This window comes from Sus scrofa, chromosome 1, assembly GCF_054392235.1.
Source record: "Sus scrofa isolate SSC_HxYL_T2T_F1_AM1 chromosome 1, Sscrofa_HxYL_maternal_Yorkshire_Landrace_v2.0, whole genome shotgun sequence".
NCBI lineage: Eukaryota > Metazoa > Chordata > Mammalia > Artiodactyla > Suidae > Sus > Sus scrofa.
In genome coordinates, this window is record NC_139383.1 from 274940011 (window position 1) to 274966155 (window position 26145).

The following is a 26145-nucleotide window of genomic DNA, read 5'->3' on the forward strand; positions in this document are numbered from 1 at the left end:
TCAGGTGTGGAGACAAGGGTCCAGCCTGATGAGCATGGTGATGAGCAGGTTCCCCAGCACTGTGGTCAGGTACATGCCCAGGAACAGAGCAAAGGACATGCCCTGCTTCTCTGGCTGGATGGGGAGCCCCAGGAGGATGAACTTGGACATGATCCTCTGGTTCTCCCTCCTCATGTTGCTTTACTCTATTCTGGGAGTAGAGAGAAATCAGAAATTCCTGGAACTTAGAAGCACCATGCATAGCAGTTACCATTTGGTCACCAGTTTTCTCAGAGTGACTATGTCAGTGTGAAGACAGGTCTCACCACATTGCACTCACACAGTGATACTTCATCCAGTCTAGTGAGAGGAACAAACTTGATATTTCTGAACACTGACACAATAATTTGGAGAAAGCATATGACTTCAATCAAACCCTTCAGAGGAAATAGATAATGGTTCATTCATTTTAAAATGTAGCTATCATGATATACAGTAGGGAGAGAGTAATAACTAAGACACAATGTCTGCCATGGCTCTACTCTCAAATGGTTTATGTGCTTATGTCTGTATTATACACATACACACACACACAAACACACACACACACACACACACACACACACACACACACACACACCACTTCAACTATTATTTGGAAGATTAATGTACCAAGTACAAACTAAAGTGATTAACGCATAAACTTATTTTTATCATCAGAATGAGTATACCACATACCAAATAAAAGAAAGAAGGAATGAAAGAAAGAAAGAGATGAAGAAATAAAGGAAGGGAGGAAAAAAGTTGGAAGGAAGGGAGGTAGAGAGGAAGTAAAAGACAAACATTAGGTTTCCTTCTGAGGTCTCACTCTCACATCCAGAAAACAATACATGACCAGATCATGAATAATCCTTTAAGATTATTAGGTCCACAGAACTTGAATCACTGCTTTAAAAAAATTCCAATAAATAAATTCCTTAATATCTGTCATTGTCTCTCTCTCCCCTTCCATCACTATGGATTTAAAATGGCTCATTTACAAGCATACATGCAAAGTGAGCAACAGGAGAATTTGCCCAAGGAGGTGACCAGTATGTGAAGATGTTTCAGGTGCTGTAGAACCATGGACCTATATCAGAATTCACAGTTGCCTGATTAACTAGACAAGGTTCCAAAATTGATCCCACCTTGTTCCCCAGAATGAAAATGTTGAAATCAATAAATATGTATGAGGAACATTGGGAGAAAATCAGTAACCTTCAAACCATCTTGACCAAGTGCCCCCAATGTAGCATAAAATGACTTTTCTAGCTGTTTATCTAAAACTTAGAAAAAAGAACAGTCAGGTTGCATGGCTGATCAGGTCAAATGCTTACACATGTTTTCAAGGCCCTCACATGAGCCTCTCTGCTCTACAGCCATCCAAGGAAAGGAGAAGTAGATTGTGAGTATGTCATACACAGAAACAGACACTCAGCATGACACATAGTGACAAACACAAAACACCCGTTCTTGTTTTTGGCCCTCTCCAACTTATACTCATCCTAGTCAGAAGTGTGAATGTTTGTATGGATTCATACCAACTTACTTACAACTTTACAAAGGAAATCTTTTGTCACACGCAATTGAAAAAAACATGCAAACAAAAACCCATCTACACTGTTTGTGGGTATGTAAAGTGATGCTGCCAATATGGAAAACAGTATGGAGATTCCCTAAGACATTCAAAATAGAACTACTACAAGATACATTAATCACACTTCTGGGTGTACACAGAAAAGACAGGAATCAGGATCTCAGAGATGTATGTACTCTTACATATCCACGGCAACTCTGTGCACAAGAGATAAGCTCTGGAAACAAGCCACATGTTCATCAAGAGATGAATGGATAAATGTAGCATATACATAAAATAGAATATCATTTTGGAAAAAAACTTGGAAATCCTGCCATTTATGCAAGAGGGATGAACCAGGAGGAGGTTATGCTAAGTGAAATAAGCCAGTCCTACAAGGACAAATACTACACAACTTCACTTTGAGAAACTAAGAGAAGAAGAGAATAAACAGCAATCACCAAGGGCTATGGGGAAAGGAAATGGAGTGTTGTTATTTAATTAAAACCAAGTTTCAGTTGTGCAAGATGAATTGGTTCTAGAGACCTGACATACAGCATAATGCTTAGAGTCAAAAATACTATACTGCACACCTAAAAATTCCTTAAAATAGTAGAGCTCATGTGCAGTTTTCTTACCACAAAAAAAGGACACAAGGATATTTTGAGAGGAGAAAGATATGTTGAGGACCTTGATTGTGGTGGTAGCTTTACAAGTGTGTTCATATGTCCAAACATCTCAAAATTTTATACTTTAAATATGTGCAGTTTTTTTGTGTATCAACTATACCTCATAAGCTATCTAAAAAATAAAAAAACACATCCAGTCACCCATAAAACTCACAAACCATACACACTCACACACAGAAACTCCAATACACACACTGAGAACACCCTGTGTTCAAACCGAACACAAAAATAACACAAAAAGAAGCAACATGCACAGAGCAACTGAAGAATACACACATGTATTGCACATTTCCAGCCTCCATAGTCTATTATTAGCACTATACAATAGGTCTTTCCACAAGGATGGAAATACTCCATAGCTGTGTTGTCCAATACAGCAGAACCAGTCTCCTGTGGCTACTGGAGACTGGAAATATAGCTAATGCAACTTAGGAACCCACGTATTAATTTCAGGTCATTTTATTTAATTTGAATATTATGGCCACTTGTGCCTGGTGGCGCCATGGAAGTTGGTGTGTGAATCAGCCACCAAAAATACATGGTTATATGAAAAATGTAAACACACATTTTCTCTACCTCTTCTTCGTCATCCTCATATCAACATACCCATCTAGGCCAAGTGATGGTTCCCCACCTTGGTGTGATCTATGCTGGACCAGGCTACTACCTGAGGATTCATCTCATATGTCCCCATGGCCTGAGGATATTTGGCACTTCTATGCCTTTTTATAAGAACAAGATCAATGAGGGTGATCTGAATTAGCCAACAGGACTGAGACCCCAGGGAACACACCCTCAAGTTTCTGGTTAGAGAAGAAGCCAACTGAGTTAATTGCCCAATTTCTTGTGTCCCTCTTGAGATGGATGCAGTGCAGGGACCAAAGGGGATGAACTGCAAGAGTCCCAGAAGATGTCTCTAATATCAGTGAAATATTGGTCTTATCTCTACCTGTTCATGAGGAGAAGGAGAGGTCACAAATACCCTTGAACTTTGAAGAAACTACAATGGAATCTGCCACTCCATTCATTGCATAAAGGAACAGAGTAGGACCAGCCCTTGAGATCCCATACCACTGACCCTGAAGTGTGTTGGAGCTCACATCTCATCACCATCATTTATAACATCCATGTGAAACCACAAAAGACCCACAAAACCAAAGCTATCTTTCAGACAATGGATGAAACTTTTGGCATCACACTTCCTGATTAGAAATTATACTACAGACCTTTAGAAATCAGCACAGTATGTTACTTATATTAAAATACACATATAACAAATGGAAGAGAATATTGAGCCAGAAATAATTGTACACACATATGATCAACAGATCTTTGACAAGGGAACCAAAAACACACAATCGGGAAAGGTTAGTTTCTTCAATAAATGGTTCTGGGAAAACACAAAAGAAAGAAAGTGAATCTGCAACAGTGAAAACAAATGTCAGTGCCATCCCATCCTGGTGGCTAAAAATCTTTGCCATCTTCATTCGCAACAACATGGCTATAAGGGAGATATTAAAGTGCATCTCACAATTCACAGCCATGTTCCAATAACATGGATGGATCTAGAAGGTATTATGCTCTGTGAAATAAGGCAGAGAGATAATGGTAAATATCATGATATCTCATTCATACCTGGAGACTAAAAATCAAAACAAACCAACTAAACCAAATGAAAATAGACTCATAAATACAGAGAAGAAACTGGTGGTTGTCAGAGGAAACAGTGTCTGGGTGAGAGGGATGAAATAGGTGATGTGGGTGAAGATGAACAAACCTCCAGTTATAAAATAAAGAAACCTTGGGATTTAATATATAGCATAAGGAATATGCTCAATAATACTGGTAGAAGCTTATGGGAATAGAGATTTACTAGATTAATAATTGTGGTGATCATTTCATGATGTATTAAAATGTCAAATCACTACATAATTCACCTGACACTAACATAATATTGTTTGCAAACTAATTTTCACACAGCGCCTGAATAGGGACTTGAACCCTCCACCCTCAGATTTAAGGTCTGATGCTCTACTCAGTGAGGTACACAGGCCCTGAAAATTTTATTTCAATAAAGAAGTTAGCAAAGTTGCTTCATGCTAGAATACTCCACAAACTATCATTCATCATGCTGAAACATTTTATGTATATTTGGGTCCTAGGCTAAGGGCTTTACCTATATCTTAAATAATATCAAACATAAGCCTTACATTCCCAGATTTTTTCAAAAATTGCACAGCTTCATTAAGAATTTGTGTTCTTTGGAATTCACTTTGTGGCTCAGCAGGTGATAATCCTGATTAGTATCCAGCAGGATGCAGGTTCGAACCCTGGCCTCACTCATTCATTTAAGAATCTGGTGTTGCCACAGGCTGCATTGTAGGCAGCTCAGATCCAGAGTTGCTGTGCCTGTGGTGTCAGCCAGCAGCTGCAGCTCTGATTCAACCCCTAGCCTGGGGACTTCCATATGATACAGGTGCAGCCATCAAAAGGAAAAAAAAAATCCAGTTACTAGTGATTTTATCATTGTTCAATTGGTTAAGGCAGTTTTTGCCAGGTTCTCTACAATATCTTACTATTTTAACCTTTGTAATTAACTAGGTATCTTTTGGTAGATATTTTGAGACTATGTAACCACAACACTTTTCTTAATACAATTTTACCTGCTATATCTAATACCCATTGATGATTCATATATGGAACAAACTATTGTAAATATGTGGGCCAAGTGGTGATTTTCTAATTTGATCATTTCCATTAGGGTTATTAGCTATATTATATGATAGACAGGGACTTTTCCTTACTCCATATTCACTTTTTTTTTCCACTGATATATTTATATCATCACAGACTCATGAATTCATACTATTCTCTGATTTATAAGCAATTACTGATGTTATTAATTTTGAAGTTCTAATTATCCATATTTGGCCAATGGGAGCCCTTTCAAATGGTTTCCATATACCCTTGATTCAGCGAGCACTTTTAATTTTCAAAACCAGCAAAATTTCACTGGCCTTGTGTCCTGGCTCCAGACCTAGTATCATCTCTTTTTCTAAGTCACTTTGGTTCCTGTTAGGAGACACTGATATTCAAAAATCAAATTTGGCATTACTTGTGTTTGTTGCTTATAAGGCTTCTAAGTAATTTCAGAGAATACAGCCAGGAAACATGTATAAAATAAACAAAGGGTATAGAAATTAGAAACAAGAAAACTAAAGGAATGGTTACCCATAAGAGATGGGTCAAGAGTGGGACAGAAAGAATTGGAGATGTGAACCAGACAGATGTTGATATATAATTTCAATCTGTTTATACACATTAGAACCCATGAGTTCAAATTGTTAACTTCAATTCTAGTTTGACACTATAGAGTAGCCTCTCTTTTTCCATGTACATTGTACCTTTCCTGATTCAGGGGTCATTGTCTTGTCCAGGACAAGTTTACTTATTTCTAAATCTTTGAATACATGTAATTACAGAATCTTGAATTAAAACCACTGTTAATAGCAAACTAACTTCAGCTGAAAAAAATTGCATGCCGAAAAATGTGCTTACTATTTTTTCATCATTGTGAAATTAGTTTACAGACAAAATTCAGTGTTCAATAACTTAATTACTTTTTCCCCCTTCAGTCTGATTATGGTATTAACTCAAAATATAGTTAGACTTATTTTTTGTTTTATTCTGTTTGCTTTATTTTCCCTGACCTTCATATTTTTTAGTAGTGAGAGCTAACACAGTCAAAACTATACAAATAAATATATGCATCTCTCCATCTTTTCTATCATATTCCCACCCCAACCCCTGTCAGTAAAGAGTCTCATTAGTTTCTAATTTTTTCCTTGTGTGTTTCTACTTGTTCAATGGGAAGATACATGTATATATTAATTTCCATTCTTTTTAACATAGGAAGTAGCATGCTATACATGCTCTTTTATGCACTGCTTTTTCCATTTAATAATATATCATAGAAAATCTTCCAAATTCATTCATAGGTATTTTTGTCATTATTTTTTCATAGCTGTGAAGCACTCAATTGCATTGAGATTCCATATTTCCCTTTTGAAGGACTAGCATAAAATAGCAGTGATGAATGTACTAAATGCCACCTAAATATACATTTACAGTGAATAAAATCTATGCTAACATGAAAAAAAAATAAAAACATAAAATGGTAAATTTCAAGTTGGGTAGCACATTATAAAATAAATTTGTTATGAAAAATCAAGAGATAATCTCTACATAAAGCATGGAAAAGAATAATAAAATAATATATGATTAATAAGTTAATTAGGGGATATGGAATAACAAAATATATATTTATTTAAGCACAAAAGTGATAAAGAGAAGCAAGTAGAAATATGAAATCAGATGTCTCTATTAGAAAATGTATAGAAACATGGAAAACATAAATTCAAATACATTATGATTATATGGGATGTTAATAGATCAAATTCTCCAGAAATACAATGATGGTCAACATACATGAAAAGAGTAAAACCCAACTTTACATACCTAAGAACAAACACTTTCCAGATATAAGGACATAAGAAAGTTTAAAGTGTTGGAAAAGAAACACATGTTAACACTAACTAAAAAAAGCTGGCATATTTAAAGTAATATCAGGGGAAGGAAATGAGAAGTGGGGTAGGAGCCATGGATAAAGAGAAATCTCCAAATATAAATGCAGTGGTGTGCTGTTGAATGAAAAAGAAAAGGCTCCCTATCATAGGAGAGAATTACTCGGTAGCATTTTCCAATTTCCATAATGTAATTTTGCCCGTAGTGGCTGATTTCAATCCACCAGCTTGCTGTCATTGACTGTGGACTTGAAAAGAGATGTTCACAATCAGCTTGAAGCCACTGCAAGCCAATTTCAGCACATCTAGCAGAGAAGCATCTGTCCACAGGAGCAGAACATGATACTAAATTGGTCTGTTCTCAATAATATAGCACAAAAAAGCAAAATTTGACATATATAAAAGGAGAAAAAGACAAAAACCAAAATCATAATTATGTGACATATTTTGTATAGGGTATTTTCAGATACTTTATGAGAGATGAAAAATTAGAAATGTTAAAGATAAGCAATATTAAAAATGCAAGTAACAAACTGGACCTTATCAACATATTAAAAATATAAATGATGGCTGAATGCATATCAGAAGTTACAGAGTTGCCAAACTTGTGATAATTTTAGGAGATATATCTCACTGTGCTCATGACTGCAAAAAGAATTTTTAGTGATTATACTTCATAAAGTTAGCCCTATTGACAAATATCTCTAAGGCCTGTTTTCTGTCTATTTTCCTGAGGCTAGAGATGAAGGGGTTCAGCATGGGAGTAACTACTGTATACATGATGGAAGTGATTATGACATTGTCATAGGAGTCCCATGATGAGAAGAAAAAGTAAATAGTAGCAAGTGTCCCATAGTATAAAGACACCATGAAGAGATGGGAGCCACAGGTGGAAAAAACTTTAAAGAGGCTATTGGAGGAAGAGACCCTCATAACTGTGGTACCTATATGAATATACAAGCCCAAGATACTACTCAAAGGCAGGATGAAAAGGGTTCCTCCCACAGGAAAAATTAATAGCTCACTGAGGGATGTTTCTGAACATCTCAACTTCAGGAGGTCAGTGAGGTTACAGAACTGGAAGGTGGTACTGTCCACAGAGAAGAACAGATGGACCAAGAGAAGGGTGTGCAACAGGGCATGGATACAACAGAGGAACCAGGACACAGCTACTAAGGAGACATGCAATTCCTGCTTCATGATGGTGCTGTAGTGGAGAGGCTGGTAAGAAGGTCAGAGTGTGACCATGAAATTTGAGAAGGAGACTTTGTATAGACCTGTTTTCTCTGACTACCCATCCTGCCCCAGACAAGAGTAAAAGAGGAAGCTCCAAGACACAAACATGGAGTCTGGAGTAAGATAAAAAACTGTTTTAATAAAACTGAAGCAGAGTGTCAAAAGTCTTGCACTTACAAGGGCCCTTCTGGAGTAGCTAAATCACAGAAAATTGGATGCTAATAGCTCTGCAAAATAGGTTTCCTATGGAGCTTCCCGTGTGGATTTTGGTTTCAGAGAGATAGAGGGTAAAACATGTGAGAATGTCCAACACACATATACAGATATTTATTTCTTCTATGTGAAGGAAGTCATGGTGTGGGTTGGTTATGCAAAAGTACTCACACACTAGCACAGTAACACATAATTGGAGATTTATAGATTTATCTGGCTTATACTCTCACTAGGTAAATACAGTCAGGGTGTGAGTCAGCATCACACAAATCTATGTAAATCTCACAAACAAAATACACATGTACTACACAGTTACACACAAAGAACTGTCAAGCATCCTAGACCAGAGGTATTATCATCACAAGAAGTCCTACATATTTGAATCACAAGCAATTTGCAAGGTTTTATACATGGTGCAAAAACAGAAGATGCAAGTAAAATAAACACACATTTAGGAAATGTCCAGTCTTCTCTGACCTATTTATATCCCAGTGTGTGTCATTCAGTGTGATTTTCAGTTACACATACACACATAGACTCATGAAACACAACACAAACAACAAATACACATAACTTCTCTGATGGTCATGCACACACTTACACACAGACACACATGCCTGACTTGGGATGTTTCTGGACTCCTTCTGAGCTATACCCATGCTCTGAGTTCAAATATATTATGCTTCATTCTGTTACCTAGATTCTCACTTTATGTACAGAAGACTCAGCATCCAAATGAGAAAAGCAAACCTTGGTGGCCTAAGGACATGTACAGACTCTGCTGTTGGTTCTCCAGCTTCAAAATAATGCACAAGGAGATATGCTTTTCTCCATCCTAAAGAAACCCCAAAGGGAATCCATCACATTCCCTGGCTAGAGAATCAGTCTACTGGGGCAATTGCCCAAATTCCTCCTGACTGTCTGGGAAAGAGGATGATTAGAGTCCACAGGGGCTGAGCAGCACCTGGTTTCACAGGGGAAAAGTGTCCCTGATATCACTGGTACCTTGGCTTTCTGGTCAAGTCTTTGATGAGAAGCAGTAGTTCCCTCATTGCCCATGGCCTCTATGTCATGAACACAGCTTCTCCCAACAGCAGTGTATGGCACATTCAGTGTAAGGGCTTTTGCAAGTTTTTGCATCCTCTCCATCACTGACACAGGCTTTCATTAGGACACAAAGACCCTTAAAAGGCACAGGTCTCAGAGTTCCCATTGTGGCTCAGTGAGTTACTAACCTGACATAGTGTCTGTGAAGATTCAGGTTCAATCTGTGGCCTCACTCAGTGGTTTAAGGATCCCAAGTTTCTGTAAGATGTAGGGCAGTTTTCAGATGTGGCCCAGATCCAATGCACTGTGGCTGTGGCATAAGCCAGACTCTGCAGCTATGATTCAAACCTTTGCCCAGGAACTTCCATATGCCACTGGTATGGCCATAAAATAAAATGTGCATGTCTCCCAACTACCCTGTAGGTTTTGTGTTGTACAGTCTGTGGCTTGTTTAGGAGAAGGGGGAATTGAATCTATAATTCTGGAAAAAAGACTCTTGGTTCTTCCCCTTCTAAGGGAGCTCACCTGAGCATTTTATCAAAGACCACTGAGACTCAGTTTCTTCAAAGTGGAAATAATAATTGTACTCTTCAAATGAATTTGAAGTATGGGTCAATGAGCACCTAATGAAAGTTTAATAAATGTCAATGTTTATTATAAATGTCTTTGTATAACTAGAGATCAGCTATGACTCACAACAGGCAATTGTGACTGGTAAATGTTGAGTGAATTCATCTTTTCGTTCATTCATTCATTCACTTAAATAATAATTAATGCTCCCATAAAGTAATTCTGATATATCCTCTAGAGAAATAATAGAGAAAAAAATAGACAGAAATCCCTCTCTTAGAATTCACCTCCAAGTGGAAGTTGTTAAAGAAAAATTTAATAATGCAAAATGAGTGGTAGGTAAATGACGAGAAGTGCTTGGGTATGATAAAAATCAGGCATGGAGCTAGGGAGACTTTAGAATTTCAGGGAGGCCTCTGGTGCCCTAGAGGTTAATGATCTGGCATTTTCACTACTATGGTGCAGGGTTGGATCCCTGGTCCAGAAATTGCTGTATGCCATGGGTGTAGTCAAAAAACATTTGTTTTTCAAAAAATATAAAGTGTTACAGGATTCTTAAATAAAAAACCCAGACATCCCTTCAATCAAGTGGCTCCAGGTCTGCAAACTGGTTTTCAGTCTATTAGACTCCCCAAAATTGAAAGGACTCCTGCTCTCCAGTATTAGTGAAGATATGGTAGAACTGGAATTCTTATTCCACATACCCAGCATGTGACTAGGTATTTGTCCAGAGGAAAAGAATGTATATATTTATGCATAGACTTAGATAAGAGTGTTCATAACAGCCTTATTTAATAGCCCAAACCTGGAAGCAGAGCAGATGTTCATTAGTGGACTTATGATATAGCACAGGAAACTCTATGCAGTATTTTGTAAAAACCAATCATGAGAAAGAACCTGAGAATATATACGTGTGTGAATGTGTGTGTATGTGTTTGTGTGTGTGTGCATAACTGAATCACTTTGCTGTACACTTGAAACTAACACAACATGGTAAGTGAACTATACTTCAATTAATAAAATTGAATTAAAATATAAAAATAAAAATAGGGAAACTTCAAAAATTAAAATGAAAAAAATAATTTAAAATTTTAAAATAATTTTAAAAATTAAAAAAATTTTGAGATGAATATACCCAACAGCTGTGGTATATCTATACAATGGAATACTATTCAGCAATAAGAAGAATGAAATACTGATACACAGGACAACATGAATGAACCTCAAAATGTTATGTTGAGTAAAAGACGGCAGCAAGATAAGAATAGATACTGCATGGTTCCACTGAAATAAGCTTCTAGGAGATGCAAAAAAATCCATGAGACAGAAACATATTAGTGTTTCCCATGAGGACAGGTGGGAGAAGCAGAGAGGGCAGAGTGTAGACATCAGGGAAATTCACAATCTTCATGGCTGTGGTGAAGTTTTCATTGGTGTATATGTATGTCAAAATTAGTCAAATGGTATAATTTTGAAGTTGATTGCATGTCACTTACACCTCAAAAAATCTGAGCATTTTTAAAGAACCAATAACAAAATCAAGTATGGCCATGTTATTCCTCTATTGAATCCCTTCCATTGGGTTCCCAAATCAGACAGAAAACAAGAAATTCTATGACAGTGGTTAATTTTATGTGTCAACTTGGCTACGCTATGGTACCCAGATATTTTCTCAAACACAATTCTATGTTTCCATGAAGGTATTTTTGTGGATGAGATTAACATTGCAATCAGTAGACTGTTAATAAAACAGATTGTTCTCCATAATATCTGTGGGCCTCATCTAATCAGTTGAAGGCCTTAAGAAAATGAATGATCTCCCACAAAGAAGAGCACTTCTGTCACCAGCCTGACTTCAGACTCAAACTATATATTTTCTCTGGGTTTCCAACCAGCCAACCTACCCTACAGAATATACTTGCTAGCCTCCACAATTATGTTTGCCAATTCTTTACATCAATCTCTCTCTCTCTCTCTCTCTCTCTCTCTCTCTCTCTCTCTCTCTCTAACTCTATTTCTCTTGATCTATTTTTTCCTTCCTTTTTGGACATGCTGTGGCTTATGGAAGTTCCCAGATCAGGGGTTAGATCCGAGCCACACTTTCAACCTATGCCACAAGTAGTGGCAATGCTGGACCCTTTAAACCACTGCATAGATGCCACCAATCCTTTTGCATCACAACAGGAACTCCATAATCTCTCTCTCTTATCCCCCCCCCCCAAATCACACACCCTATTGGTTCTATTTCTCTGGAGAACCTTGACTAATATCATCAATGACCTTAAGTTCCCTACAAATCTGGGCTTCTCATATTTCTAAAACTTATCACCTACCACCCCTCCCCTACTCACACTGTCCAGCTACAGAGACCCCCTTATTGTCCTTGGAATAGCCAGGCACTATCTCACTTCAGAGTATTTCCAGGTGCTGATCTCCATGCTTTTGTCCAGGTATCACAATGACTCACTTACCTTTCCTCACTTATGTCTTTGTTTGGATGTTACCTTCCCAATGAGCTCTACCTAAACCATATGATGTTAAATTATGAACCCCACCCCCAGTACTCCTACACCCCCCTTTTAAGTCCTCCTTTATTCATAAGAGTTCTTACCCACAAAACAATTAGAATTTATTTATTTCAGGCATAGAAACCCATCTTCCATAGAAACTTCATCCCAGTAATGAAATAATTACATTTAAAAATAAGTAAAGTTTATGGTGTGTTAGAATGTTAAAACCTGCTATAAAAAAAAAGGAGCTGGATCAGGAGTGCTGGAATGTAAACTCTACATGGGATATATATCTTTTTAAGTTGTGTTCTCAGAATGTAGAAAATTTCCTGGCACATAATAATCTTGCAGTAAATATTTTTGCGTGCATAAATTGTAAACTCACATATGTAGATTTTTCATATTAGAACTCTGGGGGAGAGAACACTTATTTTCCAAAATTAAAATTAATCCAATAGCTATAGACTCTTCTCAACACAAAAATCCAATTTAGGGGGAAACATCAGTCTTCCCTGAATATGGAAACTTGGTAATTGAATTGACTGCTCTGTGCTCCACTACTGTCTCAGGCACAATCAAATTAAAGTTTATTTAGGTTTCAGCAATCCCTACAAAGTATTTTATTAACAAGATACTGCATTGAGGATATAAGCATTCTGGACTTTACTAAGACTAAACATTAGAAATTAATGTTTGTAGCTCTGGAAGGCAAGAAGCCAAGACATGGAAGCAACCTAAATGTCCATCAATATAGGATTAAATAAAGATGTGATACATATATGTAATGTAATACTACTCAACATAAAACAGCATAAAATAATGCCATTTGCAGCAACCTGGATGGACCTAGACATATCATATTAAGTAAAGTATGCCAGACAAAGACAAATATCATATGATATCACTAATATGTGTGATCTAAAGAAAATGACGGAAATGAACTTATGTACAAGTCAGAAATAGACCTGCATACATAGAAAACAAGTATGCTTAATAAAGGGGAAAGGGGGAAGGATAAATTAGGAGTTTGGGATTAACCTGTACACACTTCTATATGTAAAACTAACTGTTGTATGTAAAGATAAGTAAAAATGACCAGTCATATAGCACAGTGAACTGTACTCAATATTTTTAATAATATATAAGGAGAAAGAATTTGAATATATATATATGTATATAATTGATTAATTTTGCTATATACTTGGAACTAACATATAATTGTAGGTCACCTATGCTTCAAATAAATGACATTTTAAATTTTAAAAAATTAAAAAAACAATGCCCAAGAATAGATGACCATAATAAATTTTAATACATATATATATATTTCAAAAAGCTTTAAAAATCAAAAGATAATAATGTTACAACACATTAAAAAAAAACAAAATTTAAACAAATACATACACACAAAGAAGTTGGGTCTTTGAAGACCACAAGTTGAACATGTGTTTTGGGTACTGTCATATTTAGGGTTATGGAATAATAAATCAACAAGAGATATGACTAAATGGAAAGAGATTGATCCAAAAACAATGATCATTTAAAGAACAATTAAGAAAGTGTTAGAGACATGGGTGATCACCACACAACTTTTTAAGGCATTTCTGACAAGGTCTCTGAGTGAAATAAGCACATGGTTAGGTAATTCTCACTTAGCTAAAAGGTTACTGCTTCTGAAAAGAAGCCATAGAGCCAATGTCATGCCTCTGTTTCTCAGGCTGTAGATGAAAGGGCTCAGCATGGGGGTGACCACTGTGTACATCATGGAAGCAATTATGTCTTTGTCATTGGACTGCCTTGCTGAGGAGGAAAAGTACACTGTCATAATTGTCCCATAGAATATAGACACCATGTAAATGGGGAGCCACAGTTGGACAAGGCTTTGCAAATCCCTTTAGACGAGGGGACCCTAAGGATGGAGAGCCCAATGTAGCCATAAGAGACCAGGATGAAACTCAGTGGGAAAATGACAACTGCAGCCCCTTCAGTGAATATGACCAGCTCATTGAGAAAGGTGTCTGAGAAGGACAGCTTGAGTAGGTTGGGGATGCTACAGAAAAAATGGGGGATGATGTTGTCAGCACAGAAGGACAGATGAGCCAAGAGGAGGGTATGAAAATGGGCCCTGGTACAGCAGAGAATCCAGGAGCCAGTCACCATCAGAGCATACAGTCCTTCTCTCTTGGTGGTGCAGTGCATACGGTGACAGATGGTCATGTATCTGTCATAGGCCATCACAATGAGGGGGAGATTATTGACACAATGAAAAGCATATAAAAATACACCTGTGATATGAACTCTGGATAAGAGATGGATAGTTCCTGGGTCTGCATGTTCTTCACCATCTTTGGGACAGTGAGAGATGAAAAGGAAATGTCTGTGAGGGCCAATTGGCTGAGGAAGAAATACATGGGGGTGTGGAGGTGAGGATTCAGCCTGATGAGCAAATCCCCAAGCACTGTGGTCAGGTACATGCCCAGGAATAGGACAAAGTATATGCACTGCTGCTCTGGCCAGATAGGGAGCCCCAGGAGGGGGAACTTGGACACGCAGCTCTGGTTCTCCCTCTTCATTATCCTGTCCTCTCTTTGGGGATTGAGTAGAAATGGGAAATTCCAGAACTTTGAACTTAGCAGTTACCACTGGTCACATGTGTTTTCAGCATGATTGTGTCAGTGTATGGACAGGTCTAAATGCACTGCACTCACACACTATGCCTCATCTAGTCTGGTGAGAGCAATGCAGTGTGATTTGTCTTAACACTGACAGAGTCATGTGAAGAAAGTATATGACCTCAATCAAACCCTTCTGTGGAAATAACAAACAGCTCATACTTTGTTTGACATAGTAGAGACACTATCATAGACAATAGGGAGAGAGTAATAAATAAGACACATTCCATTTCATGACTTTACTGTCAGGCTGCTTATATGCTTGTGTCTGTCTAACACAACCACTCATGCATGCACATGCAAACACACACACAAACACACACACACACACACACCACTTAAAGTATTATTTGGAAAATTAGTGTAATATGTACAAAATAAAGTGATAAACACATAACACCTCTTATAATTAGGGTGAATACAAGAAAAGAAGGAAGGGAGAAAGAAAGGGAGGGAGGAAGGAAGAAAAGGTCAAACATTATGACAGTCCTTCAAAAAATTAAAGGTAGAATTACCATATGATTCAGAAATTTAACTTCTGCTTATGTGACCAAAGGAATTGAAAGGAGGGGCCAAATAGCTATTTATACAGCCATGTTCAAACAGCATTATTCACAATAGCCAAAAGATGGAAACAACCATGTACTTTAACAAATGAATGGATAAGTACAATGTAGTCTATGCATACAATGGAATATTATCAACCTTAAAAAGGAAATAAATCCTGACACAGCTGCAACATGAATGAACCTTGAAGACATTATGCTAAGTAAAATCATGCAATATTATGGTATTTCTTATGGTAAATACCATAAGAATCCATTTATATGACATGGATTAATGGTCAAATTAATAGAGACAAAAAATGGAATGGTGACTGCCAGGGGCTGTGGGAGAAGGAAAATGGGTATCTATTTCTCTATGGGTATAGAGATTCAATTTAGGAAGATTAAAAATTGTGGGACTCCCTGTCATGGCTCATGTTAATGAATCCAACTAGTAGACAGGACATGGATTCAATCTCTGGCCTTTCTCTGGGTGTTAATGATCCAGCATTGCTGTGAGCTAGTGTAGGTAGCAGACACAGCTGGGATCCCACATTGTCATGGCTCTGGTGTAGGCTAGCAGCTGCAGCTCTGAATCAACCACTAGCCTAGGATCTTCCATATGCCTATGGGTGCAATGCATTAAAAAAAATCTGGAGGTGGATAGAGGTGGTGGTTGTACAATAATGTGAATTAGTTAGTGCCACAGAAATGTGTACAGAAACTATTGAAATGTTATTTGGTTACATATATTTTACTGCAATAAAAATTTTTAATTTAAAAAATGTCACAAGTTAATAAATCATTGACTAAAAATAAAATCAAAAGCAGTGTGATCCAAAAAATAAATAAATCAGCTCATTATTTGGGCAGGATAAGTAAGCAGACATCAGGAACTAAATATGGCAAAGTTATAGGAGGTCATCAAGCAAGATCAAGTAGCTTCCAAAAAATATGAGTTTATTCTGAGGTCTTGCTCTCACATCCAGGGAATAGTGCAGGCCTAGATCATGGATGGCCCTGGATGATTAGGAGGTCCACATCACTTGACTCATTGCATTTTTAATAAATCTGCCAATAAATAGCTTCATTCATATCTGCCATTGTCTCTCTCTCCCCTTCCATCACCACGGCTTTAAAATGGCTCAGTTCTGAGCATACAGGCAATGTGAGTGACATGAGAATTTGCTAAAGGAGGTTACCAGAGAGCCAAGTTATTACAGATGCTGTAGGACCAAGGATGTATATCAGAATTCAGATACATCTGATTAACTAGAGAAGGTTCCAAAATTTACCCCAACCTGTTCCCCAGAGTGGAGATGTGGAAATCATTAAACATCAATGAGGAACATCACATGAAGTTTGGTAGCCTTCAAACCATCTGTACAAAGTGTCAGCAACTTAGCATAAAGAGGACTTTGTTTGCTGTCTGTTTATGTCTAGAGCTAAGAAAAAGGAAGACTCAGGCTGTTAGGCTGTCTTACCAGTTCAAATGCATACACATATTTCCAAGGCCCTCTCTTCTCTACAGCCATCCAAAGAGAGGAGAAGTAGAGTGTGAGTGTGTTAAACACACAAACACTCAGCACGACACATAGTGACAGAAAACAAAACCCCAGGTGCTGCTCTTTGACTCTCTGACCGATACTTATCCTACTCAGAAGTGTGGAGGTTGGTATTGATTCATACCAACTTACATACAACTTTAAAATGAAATCATGTGTTCCCATTGCGGTGCAGCAGAAATGAATCTGACTAGGAACCATGAGGTTGCGGGTTCAATACCTTGAGCTTCACTCATTCGTTAAGGATCTGGCATTGTCATGAGCTGTGGTGTAGGGTACAGACGCAGCTCAGATCTGGCATTGCTATGGCTCTGGCACAGGCCCACAGCTGTAGCTCTGATTAGAGCCCTAGCCTGGGAACCTCCATATGCCTCAGGTGTGTCCTTAAAAAGACAAAAACAAATAAACAAAAAATAAAAAGATACATTTTATCACACATGACTTATAAAACATTCAAACAAGAACTCTTCTACACTGTTGGTGGGGATGTAGAGTGGTGTCACCAATATGGAAAACTATATGGAGGCACCCCAAAACATTAAAAATTAGAAGCACCACATGATCTATAAATCTGACTGCTAGGTGTACACTAGAAAAGACTGGAATCAGGATATCAGAGATGTATCTACTCTCCTATATGAATTACAGAAGTGTGCACAATAGATAAGTTATGCAAACAAACTGCATGTCCATTAACACATGAATTGATAAACATTGCACACAATGGAATATATTTTTTTCCTTTGAAAAAAGGAAATCCTGCCATTTGTGACAAGGATGAGCCAAGAGGAGTTTATGCTAAGTAAAATAAGCCAGTCCTATAAAGGCAAATACAGCACAATTTCCCTTGGAGAAACTCACATAAATGTCAGTCACCAAGGGCTAGGGGAAAGGAGAAATGAAGTGTTGTTATTTAATTGAAAATGTGTCAGATATACAAGATGAATTAATTCTAGAGACCTGCTATGCAGCATAATGCCTAGAGTGAAAAACACTGTACTATGAACCTAAAAATTCCTTAAAAGAGTAGATATCATGTTGAATTTTCTTTCCACATACAAAGGACACAAGGACATTTTGAGAGGAGACAGATATGTCGATGACCTTGATTGTTGGTGATGACTTCAAAAGTGTGTGCACATGTTCAAAATCCTCAAATTATATACATTAAACATGTGCAGTATTTTTTTGTATATCAATTATACCTCATAAGCTGTTTTTCAAAAAAAACACATCATGCAAAGTCTACATCCAGTCATCAACACAACTCACAAACCATACACACTCACACACAAAGATACTCCACTATACACACTATGAATCACATGTGGTCAAACCTAACACAAAAATAACATTAAAAAATTCAACATCACACAGTAACCCAAGCACTTACACGTGTATTGTAGATTTCCAGCCTCCATGGTCTATTATCAACACTGTACAATAGGACTTTCCAACAAGGATGGAAATACTCTACAGCTCTGTTGTCCAATACATCAGCTCCAGTCTCCTGTGACTACTGGAGTCTTGAAACATATCTAGGGCAACTGTGGAAATGAAATTAAAATTTAAGGTCATTTTAATTAATTTTAAGGTTATGGACACTTGGGGCTGGTGGCACCAAGTAAGTCAGTGTGTGAATTAATCACTAAAAACACATGGTTATAGGAACAACACAAACACACATTTTCCCTATCTCTTCTTCCTATACCTCACGTCTAGAAACACATACAGGACAATTGATGGCTCCCCAACTTGCTCAGATCTGTGCTGGTAGAGGCTACTACATGAGGACTCATCTTTTATGCCTCCATGGCCTTATGATATTTTCCACCTCCCTGCCTGTTTACAAGAAGGAGAACCATGAGCAGGAAATCCACATTTACCAATAGGACTAATACCCCAGGGAACACATCCCCAACTTCTGCTTAGAGAGGAAATCAACTGAGTTAATTGACCAATTCCTTACCTTACTATTGAGATGGATCTAGTGCAGAGACCAAAGGGGCTGAACTATAGAGGTCCCAGAATGTGTCTCTAGTGTCAGTGACACATTTGTCTTCCCTCTGATTCTCCATGAGGAGAAGGAGTGGCCATGATCTTCCTTGAACTTTGAAGAACCTACAATGGAATCTGCCACTCTGTACACTGCAGAAAGGACGGAACAGAATAGAATTGGCTCTTGAGAGCCCACACCACTGCCTCTGAGTGTGTTGGGGATCAAATCCCATTGCCATCACTCATTCTGTCCACATGAAACCACAAAAGACCCACAAAAACCAAAGCCATCTTAAGCAAAATGGACAAACCCCTAGGTCTCACAATTTCTGATTGCAAACTATGCTACAAACCTTTAGAAATCAACACAGTATGTTACTGACATTATAATACACAAATGAAAAATGGAACAGAATATGGAGCACAGAAATAAACCCACACATATATGCTCAACTTATCTTTGATAAAGGAGCCAAAAACCCACAATGGGGAAAGGTTAGTCTCTTCAATAAATGGTGCTGGGAAACTGGATATCCACACACAAGAGAATGAAAGTGAATCCCCAACAGTGAAAACAACTGTCTATGTCATTCCATTATGGGGACAAAAATGGTTTCTGCCTTCATTGGCAACAACGTGGCCATAAGGGAGATACTGAAGTGTTTCTCACAATTCACAGCCATGTTCCAACAACATGGATGGATCTAGAGGGTATTATGCTCTGTGAAATAATGCAGAGAGACAACAATAAATATCATGGTGTCACACTTAAATCTGGAATCTAAAAATCAAAACAACAAATCAACAAAACAAAATGAAAACAGACCCATAAATACAAAGAAGATACTGGTGGTTGCCAGAGGGGACAGTGTCTGGGGGAGAGCGATGAAATAGTTGATGTGGATGAAGAGGAAAATACCTCCAGTTATAAAACAAAGAAACCTGAGTGATTTAATATACAGCATAAAGAATGGTCAATAACACTGTAAAAACTTTTGTGGACAGATAGTTACTAGATTAATAATTGTTGTGATCATTACATAATGTATGAAAATGTCAAGTAACCATGTCATACACCTGAAACTAAAATAATAATATTTGCAAACAATATTTCACACAGCCCCTGGACAGGGACTTGAACCTTGGACCCTCAGATTAAAAGTGTGGTGTTCTATTGACTGAGCTACAGGCCCTGAAAATTATATTTCTTTTCTTTTTTCTTCTTTTTTTGGGGGTGCACCTGCAGCGTATGGAGGTTTCCAATCTAGGGGTTGAATCAGAGCTACAGCTCCTGGCCTATGTCACAGCAATGTGGGATCCAAGCCGTGTCTGCAATCTATACCACAGCTCAAGGCAATGCCAGATCCTTATCCAACTGAGGTTGGCTGGGAATGGATCTGCATTCTCATGGATGCTAGCTGGGTTCTTTAACCACTGAGCCGTAATGGGAACACCTGCCATTATATTTCATTAAAGTCTGTAAAGCTTCTTGGTGCTATAATAGTCCAATATCATTCATAATGCTGCAAAATTTTTTGAATCTTTGCACCCTAAGATAAGGGCTTTACCCATGTTTTGTAATTAATACCAAACATAGGCTTTACATTCTCAGATTTTTTTTGAAAATTACACAGCTTCTTTAAGAATTTGTGTTCTTTGGAGTTCCCTATGTGGCTCAGTGGCTTATGAACCAGACTAGTATCCCTGGTCTCACTCATTTCATTGAGGATCCTTTATTGCCACAAGCTGCATTGTAGGATGGCAGCTGCAGCTCCAATTCTACCCCTAGCCTGGGAACTTCCATATGCTGCAGGTATAGCCCTAAATAGGAAAAAAAATCCAGTGGCTACTTATCTGATCCTTGATTAACTGGTTAAGGTGCTCTCTGCCAGGTTCTCTACAGTAAGTTTCAATTATAACTTTGTAATTAACTAAGTTTCATTTGGTAGATGTTTTAAGTTGTATAACCACAACACTTTTCTTAAAACAGCTTCACCCACTATATATAACAGTCATTGATGATACTTATATTGAAAAAATTATTGCAAATGTGACGGCCAAATGCTTATTTTCTAATTTGATCATTTCCTCTGTTGATTAGCTACATTAAACTGTGTGAAGGAACTTCCCTTTACTCCACAAGCATTTAATTTTTCATTGATTTATTTATATTATCAGGGTCTCATGAATTTTATTTTTATGTGAGTTATAACCCATTACTGATGTTATTAATTTTGAAGCTGTAATTATCTAGATTTGGCCAATGGGAGTCCCTTCCAGCTGACTCCCATGCCCCCATGATTCATTGAGAACTTTTTATTTTCAATCTCAGCAAAATTTCCCTGGTCTTGTTGTGTCCTGGCCCCAGACCTAGAATCTGCCATTTTTCTAAGTAAATTTGCTTCATGTTAGAGGAGACAGATACTCAAAAATCAAATTTGGCATTTGCTCACCCATAAGAGATGGGTCAGAAGTGGGACAGAAATAATGGGAAATGGGAACCAGACAGATATTTTTATATAATTTCAATCTATTTATACACATTACAACCCATGAGTTTAAGTTGGTATATTCAATTCTAGCTCAAGACCACAGAGTTCTTTCTAGCCTCTCTTTTTCCATGTACATCACACCTTTTCTCCAGTGAGGAGTCAGGCCCTTTATCAGAACAAGTTTACATATTTACTAAATTTTGAATATATATAATTTCAGAAACTTGAACAGAAACTCTGTTAATAAAAAAATGAACTTAGCTCAAAAAATTTTCATATCACAAAATGTGCTTTCATTGTTGTGAGCTTAGTTTATAAACAAAATTCACTGTTCAGTAAATTAGTTACTTTATTTTCCCCTTTAGTCTGATTATGGTATTAATTAAAAATATAGTTAGGCTCATTTTTTGTTTCATTCCAGTTTGCTTTATTTTCCTTCACCTTCTTTTTTATTTTTTAGTGGTTAAAGATAACATAGTCAAAACTATACAAATAAATATACTCATCTCTCCATCTTTTCTATCCTATTCTCACCCCAATCCCTGTAGGTAAGCAGTCTCATTAGTTTCAAATTTATTCTTCTTGCTCAATGGGAAGCTACTTGTATATATTAATTTCCCTTCTTTTTCACATAGGAAGTAGCATGCTATAGATGCTCTTTCATGTGTTGCTTTTTTCCATTTGATAATATATCTTGGAAATCCCTCCATATTGATTCACAGGTATCTTTGCTATTATTTTTTCAAAGCTGTGAAGTACTCAACTGCATGATGTTCCATCATGGCTGATTTAAATCCACCAGCTTGGTGTCATTGACTTTGGAGCTGAAAATAGAGGTTCACAATCAGCTTGAAGCCAATGAAAATCAATTTAAGCACATCTTACAGAGAAGAATCAGTCCACAGGGATCAGAACATGATGCTAAATTGGTGTGTTCTCAATAACATAGTATAAAAATAAAGAAGCATAAACTGACACATCTAAATAGAGGAAAGGACAAAACCACAATAATAATTATGTGACATAGTTTGCATAGGGTTTTTCACATGTTGTATAAGAGATGATGAAGGAGCAAAAAATTAAAGATCAAGAATATTTAAAATGCAATTAACAAACTGGACCTTATTAACATATTAACACTTTATAAGATGGATGAATGAATATTCATTTAATTTACAGAATTGCCAACCATATGATAATTTTAGGAGATACATCTCACTTTGTTCATGACTGCAGTAAGAGTATTTAGAGACTGCCACTTCAAGAAGTTAGCTCTATTGAAAAATATCTCTAAAAGATATTCTATATCTCTATTCCTGAGACTGTAGATGAAGGGGTTCAGCATGGGAGAAACTGCCATATACACAATGGAAGCAAGTGTATTTTTGTCATTGAAGTCCTATGATGAGGGGAACAAGTAAACACTAGCAAGTGTCCCACAGTATAAAGACACCACAAATAGATGAGAGTCACAGCTGGAAAAAAACTTTAAAGAGTCACTTGGTGGAAGATACACTCAGAACTGCAGTTACTATATGAATATATGAGCCCAGGATACTACTCAAAGGCAGGATGAAAAACATTCCTTCCAAAGTAAAGACAACCAGCTCATTGAAGGAGAGATCTGAACAGCTCAACTTCAGGAGGGCAGTGAGGTATCAGGAAAAGTAAAGGATGGTATTGTCAGCACAGGAGTTGGACCAAGAGGAGAGTGTGCAACAGGGTGTGTATAAAATAGAGGACCAGGACCCAGCTATTAAGGAGACACACACTTCCTGCCTCATGATGGTGCTGTAGCAGAGAGGCTGATGAATGGCCAAACACCTGCCATAAGTCATAACTCTGAGAAGGAAATTGTCAAGACAACTAAAAATGAGGATAAATATATCTGGGAAATGCACCCTGCATAGGGGATGGATTGATCCTGAGTCTACATGTCAAGCAGAATCTTAGGGACAGTGAAAGATGAAAACTATCTGTCTGTGAGGGCAAAGTGGCTGAAGAAGAAGTACATGGTGTTGTGGAGGTGAGAGTCCAGCCTGCTGAGAAGGATGATGAGCAGTTTCCCCAGTACCATGGTCAGGTAGATGCCCAGGTACAGAGCAAATACATGCCCTGTTGCCCTGCCTGGATGGAGGAGGAGGAGTCAGGAGGAGTCAACTATATTTCAAATTAGCTAATTAATTAGACAATTAAAAATTTAAAAATCAATGACCAATAGATGACCATAACACAACTTAAAAAATATATATGTTATATGTATACACACTTTAAAAAGCTGTAAGAAAAAAGCCAAATGTACTAATAATATAACACATTAAAATAATTAAAACACATATACACACAAAGGAGTTTGGTGCTTTGAAGACCACAAATTGAACGTGTGTTGCGGGTAATGGAGGGTTATGGCGGAGTAAATGGACAAGAGATATGACTAAAGTTAAAGACACTGATCCAATAACAATGACTGTTTAAAGGATAGTGAGAAAATTGCTAGAGACATGGTTGCCCAACACACACATTTTAAGGCTTTTTTAACAAGGGCAGCAGGTGAAATAAGAACACAGTTAGGTGCTACTTGAATGGCAAAATGTTATTGTTTATGAAAATAATGCCCAGAGCCAATGTCATCTCTGTTTCTCAGGCTGTAGATAAAAGGGTTCAGCATGGGGGTGACCACTGTGTACATCATGGAAGCAATGATGTCTTTGTCATGGAACTGGCCTGTTGAGGAGGAAAGGTACACTTCCATAATTGTCCCATAGAATAGAGATACCACAGAGAGGTGGGAGACACAGGTGGACAAGGCTTTTCAGAACACTTTAGTAGAGGGAACCCACAGAACAGAGACCCCAGTGTGTCCATAAGAGACCTGGATGCCATTAGTGGAAAAAGGAAAACCTCAGACCCTACAGTGATTATGATCTATTCATTGAGAGAGGTGTCTGAGCAGGACAGCTTAAGCAGGGCATAAGGTCACAGAAGAAGTGGGGGATTGTGCTTTCAGCACAGAAGGATAGTTGAGCCAGGAGGAGGGTGTAGGTCAGGGCACTGGCAGAAGAGAGGAGCCAGGATCCAGCCATCAGACAGACACAGGTCCTCCCTCATCATGATGGTATAGTGAAGAGTGTGACAAGTGGCCACATACCTGTCTAGGACATCACTGAAAGAAGAAGGTTATCAGAGCTAGCAAAAAATAGGAAAAAATATGTCTGTGTTACACACCCTGCATAGGGAATGGATTGACCCTGCATCTGGATGTTTATCAGCATTTTACCGGCAGTGAGAGAAGGAGACATCCATGAGGGACAAGCGGCTGAGGAAGACGTACATGGGGGTGTGGAGGTGAGGGTCCAGCCTGATGAGAAGGGTGATGAGCAGGTTCCCCAGCACTGTGGTCAGGTGCATGCCCAGGAACAGGGCAAAGAACATGCAGGCTGCTCTGGCTGGATGGGGAGTCCCAGGAGGAGGACCTCAGACATGTGACTCTGGTTTTCTCTACTTATGCTCCTCTCCTGTCTGCAGGGGAATGAGGGGAGTGAGAAATATTACAGATATTGAAGTCCCGATTTTGGCCACCACACTAGGATTTCTCACTTTCTTGTGGGAAAAAAGAATATTGCCTGCATTTTTTTTTTATCACCTAGTGTGGCCAAAGCAAATGACACAACCTCAACACTCAACATGATTCCTTTTGATGAAAATCAGAAAATTAATTATTTTTTTTCTTTTAATCAACTATGATTCTGACAATAAGCCATTGATTGGACATAGAATATTAAATAGGACCAATGGTACCTCTTTTCTCACAATACTAACCCTTGAGATCACAGCTGACTAAGGAATGACTAAAGGTGTTAACCTGAAGCCAGATTCATTATGATTTTGATCCCACCATACTCTTGCTATAGGGCTTGTGATGCTAAATCTCTCTTGGCCTAAGGTTGTCCTTCTTTATCATGAAGATGCCAATATCACACATTCATAGAGTTAACAAAAAGGACTTTAATTCATTAGGTATTGCTATCTAAGAACACTTTCCTCCATCAATTAACATGGAAAATTGCATAGATTATTCTTGAGAGGATCTGCATCCTCCCCCCAAAAATAGTATCAAGTTCAGAAATTTAAAGAAACACAATTATGAAGTGGTCAGCTTAAAGTACCAAAAGTACTTTATTTATGTTAATTTATCTTAGCTCTCACACTCTTCAGGTGAGTTTCTGAGCTCATATCCTATCACTAGAGTAGGTTCTCTGGTGGAATTTGTCTTTTAATACATGTTTATCTTCTTGCCAAGAAAGAAACTACTTCAGTGGATGTACATCCATCCATCTCTGTCTATATCTCATCTTCCAAGATAGCTCAGGTCTGGATACTGATCAGTAGGAAGACAACTGAGATCTGAGATGGGGTTTGAGAGCTGAGAGA

General features: G+C 37.8%; 1 protein-coding gene and 3 pseudogenes across 1 annotated transcript; all 4 read right to left on the bottom strand.

Moving 5' to 3' along the window:
* Nucleotides 1-7526: 7526 nt before the first annotated feature.
* On the bottom strand, nt 7527-9464 carry LOC106504387 (olfactory receptor 1J4-like). Its single transcript, XM_013977818.2, has 2 exons — nt 9321-9464; nt 7527-8087 (listed from the first exon to the last, which is right to left on the bottom strand). The coding sequence occupies exons 1-2, from the start codon at nt 9462-9464 to the stop codon at nt 7527-7529; spliced, it is 705 nt and encodes a 234-aa protein (XP_013833272.2).
* A 4626-nt stretch (nt 9465-14090) lies between these two features.
* On the bottom strand, nt 14091-15015 carry LOC146407223 (olfactory receptor 1J4-like; annotated as a pseudogene).
* A 7900-nt stretch (nt 15016-22915) lies between these two features.
* LOC146407224 (olfactory receptor 1J4-like) lies at nt 22916-24217 on the bottom strand (annotated as a pseudogene).
* A 90-nt stretch (nt 24218-24307) lies between these two features.
* On the bottom strand, nt 24308-25146 carry LOC146407225 (olfactory receptor 1J4-like; annotated as a pseudogene).
* Between the last annotated feature and the right edge of the window lie 999 nt (nt 25147-26145).

Bases quoted from the DNA above. Each gene is read 5' to 3' on its own strand.
- LOC106504387 (XM_013977818.2), bottom strand. From the start codon at position 9,464: ATGGAGAGGATGCAAAAACTTGCAAAAGCCCTTACACTGAATGTGCCA. The intron at 8,088-9,320 runs GTACCAGTGATA...CCTTCTTACCAG, and splicing joins GACTTGACCAGAAAGCCAAG to CCTCTCCACTACAGCACCAT.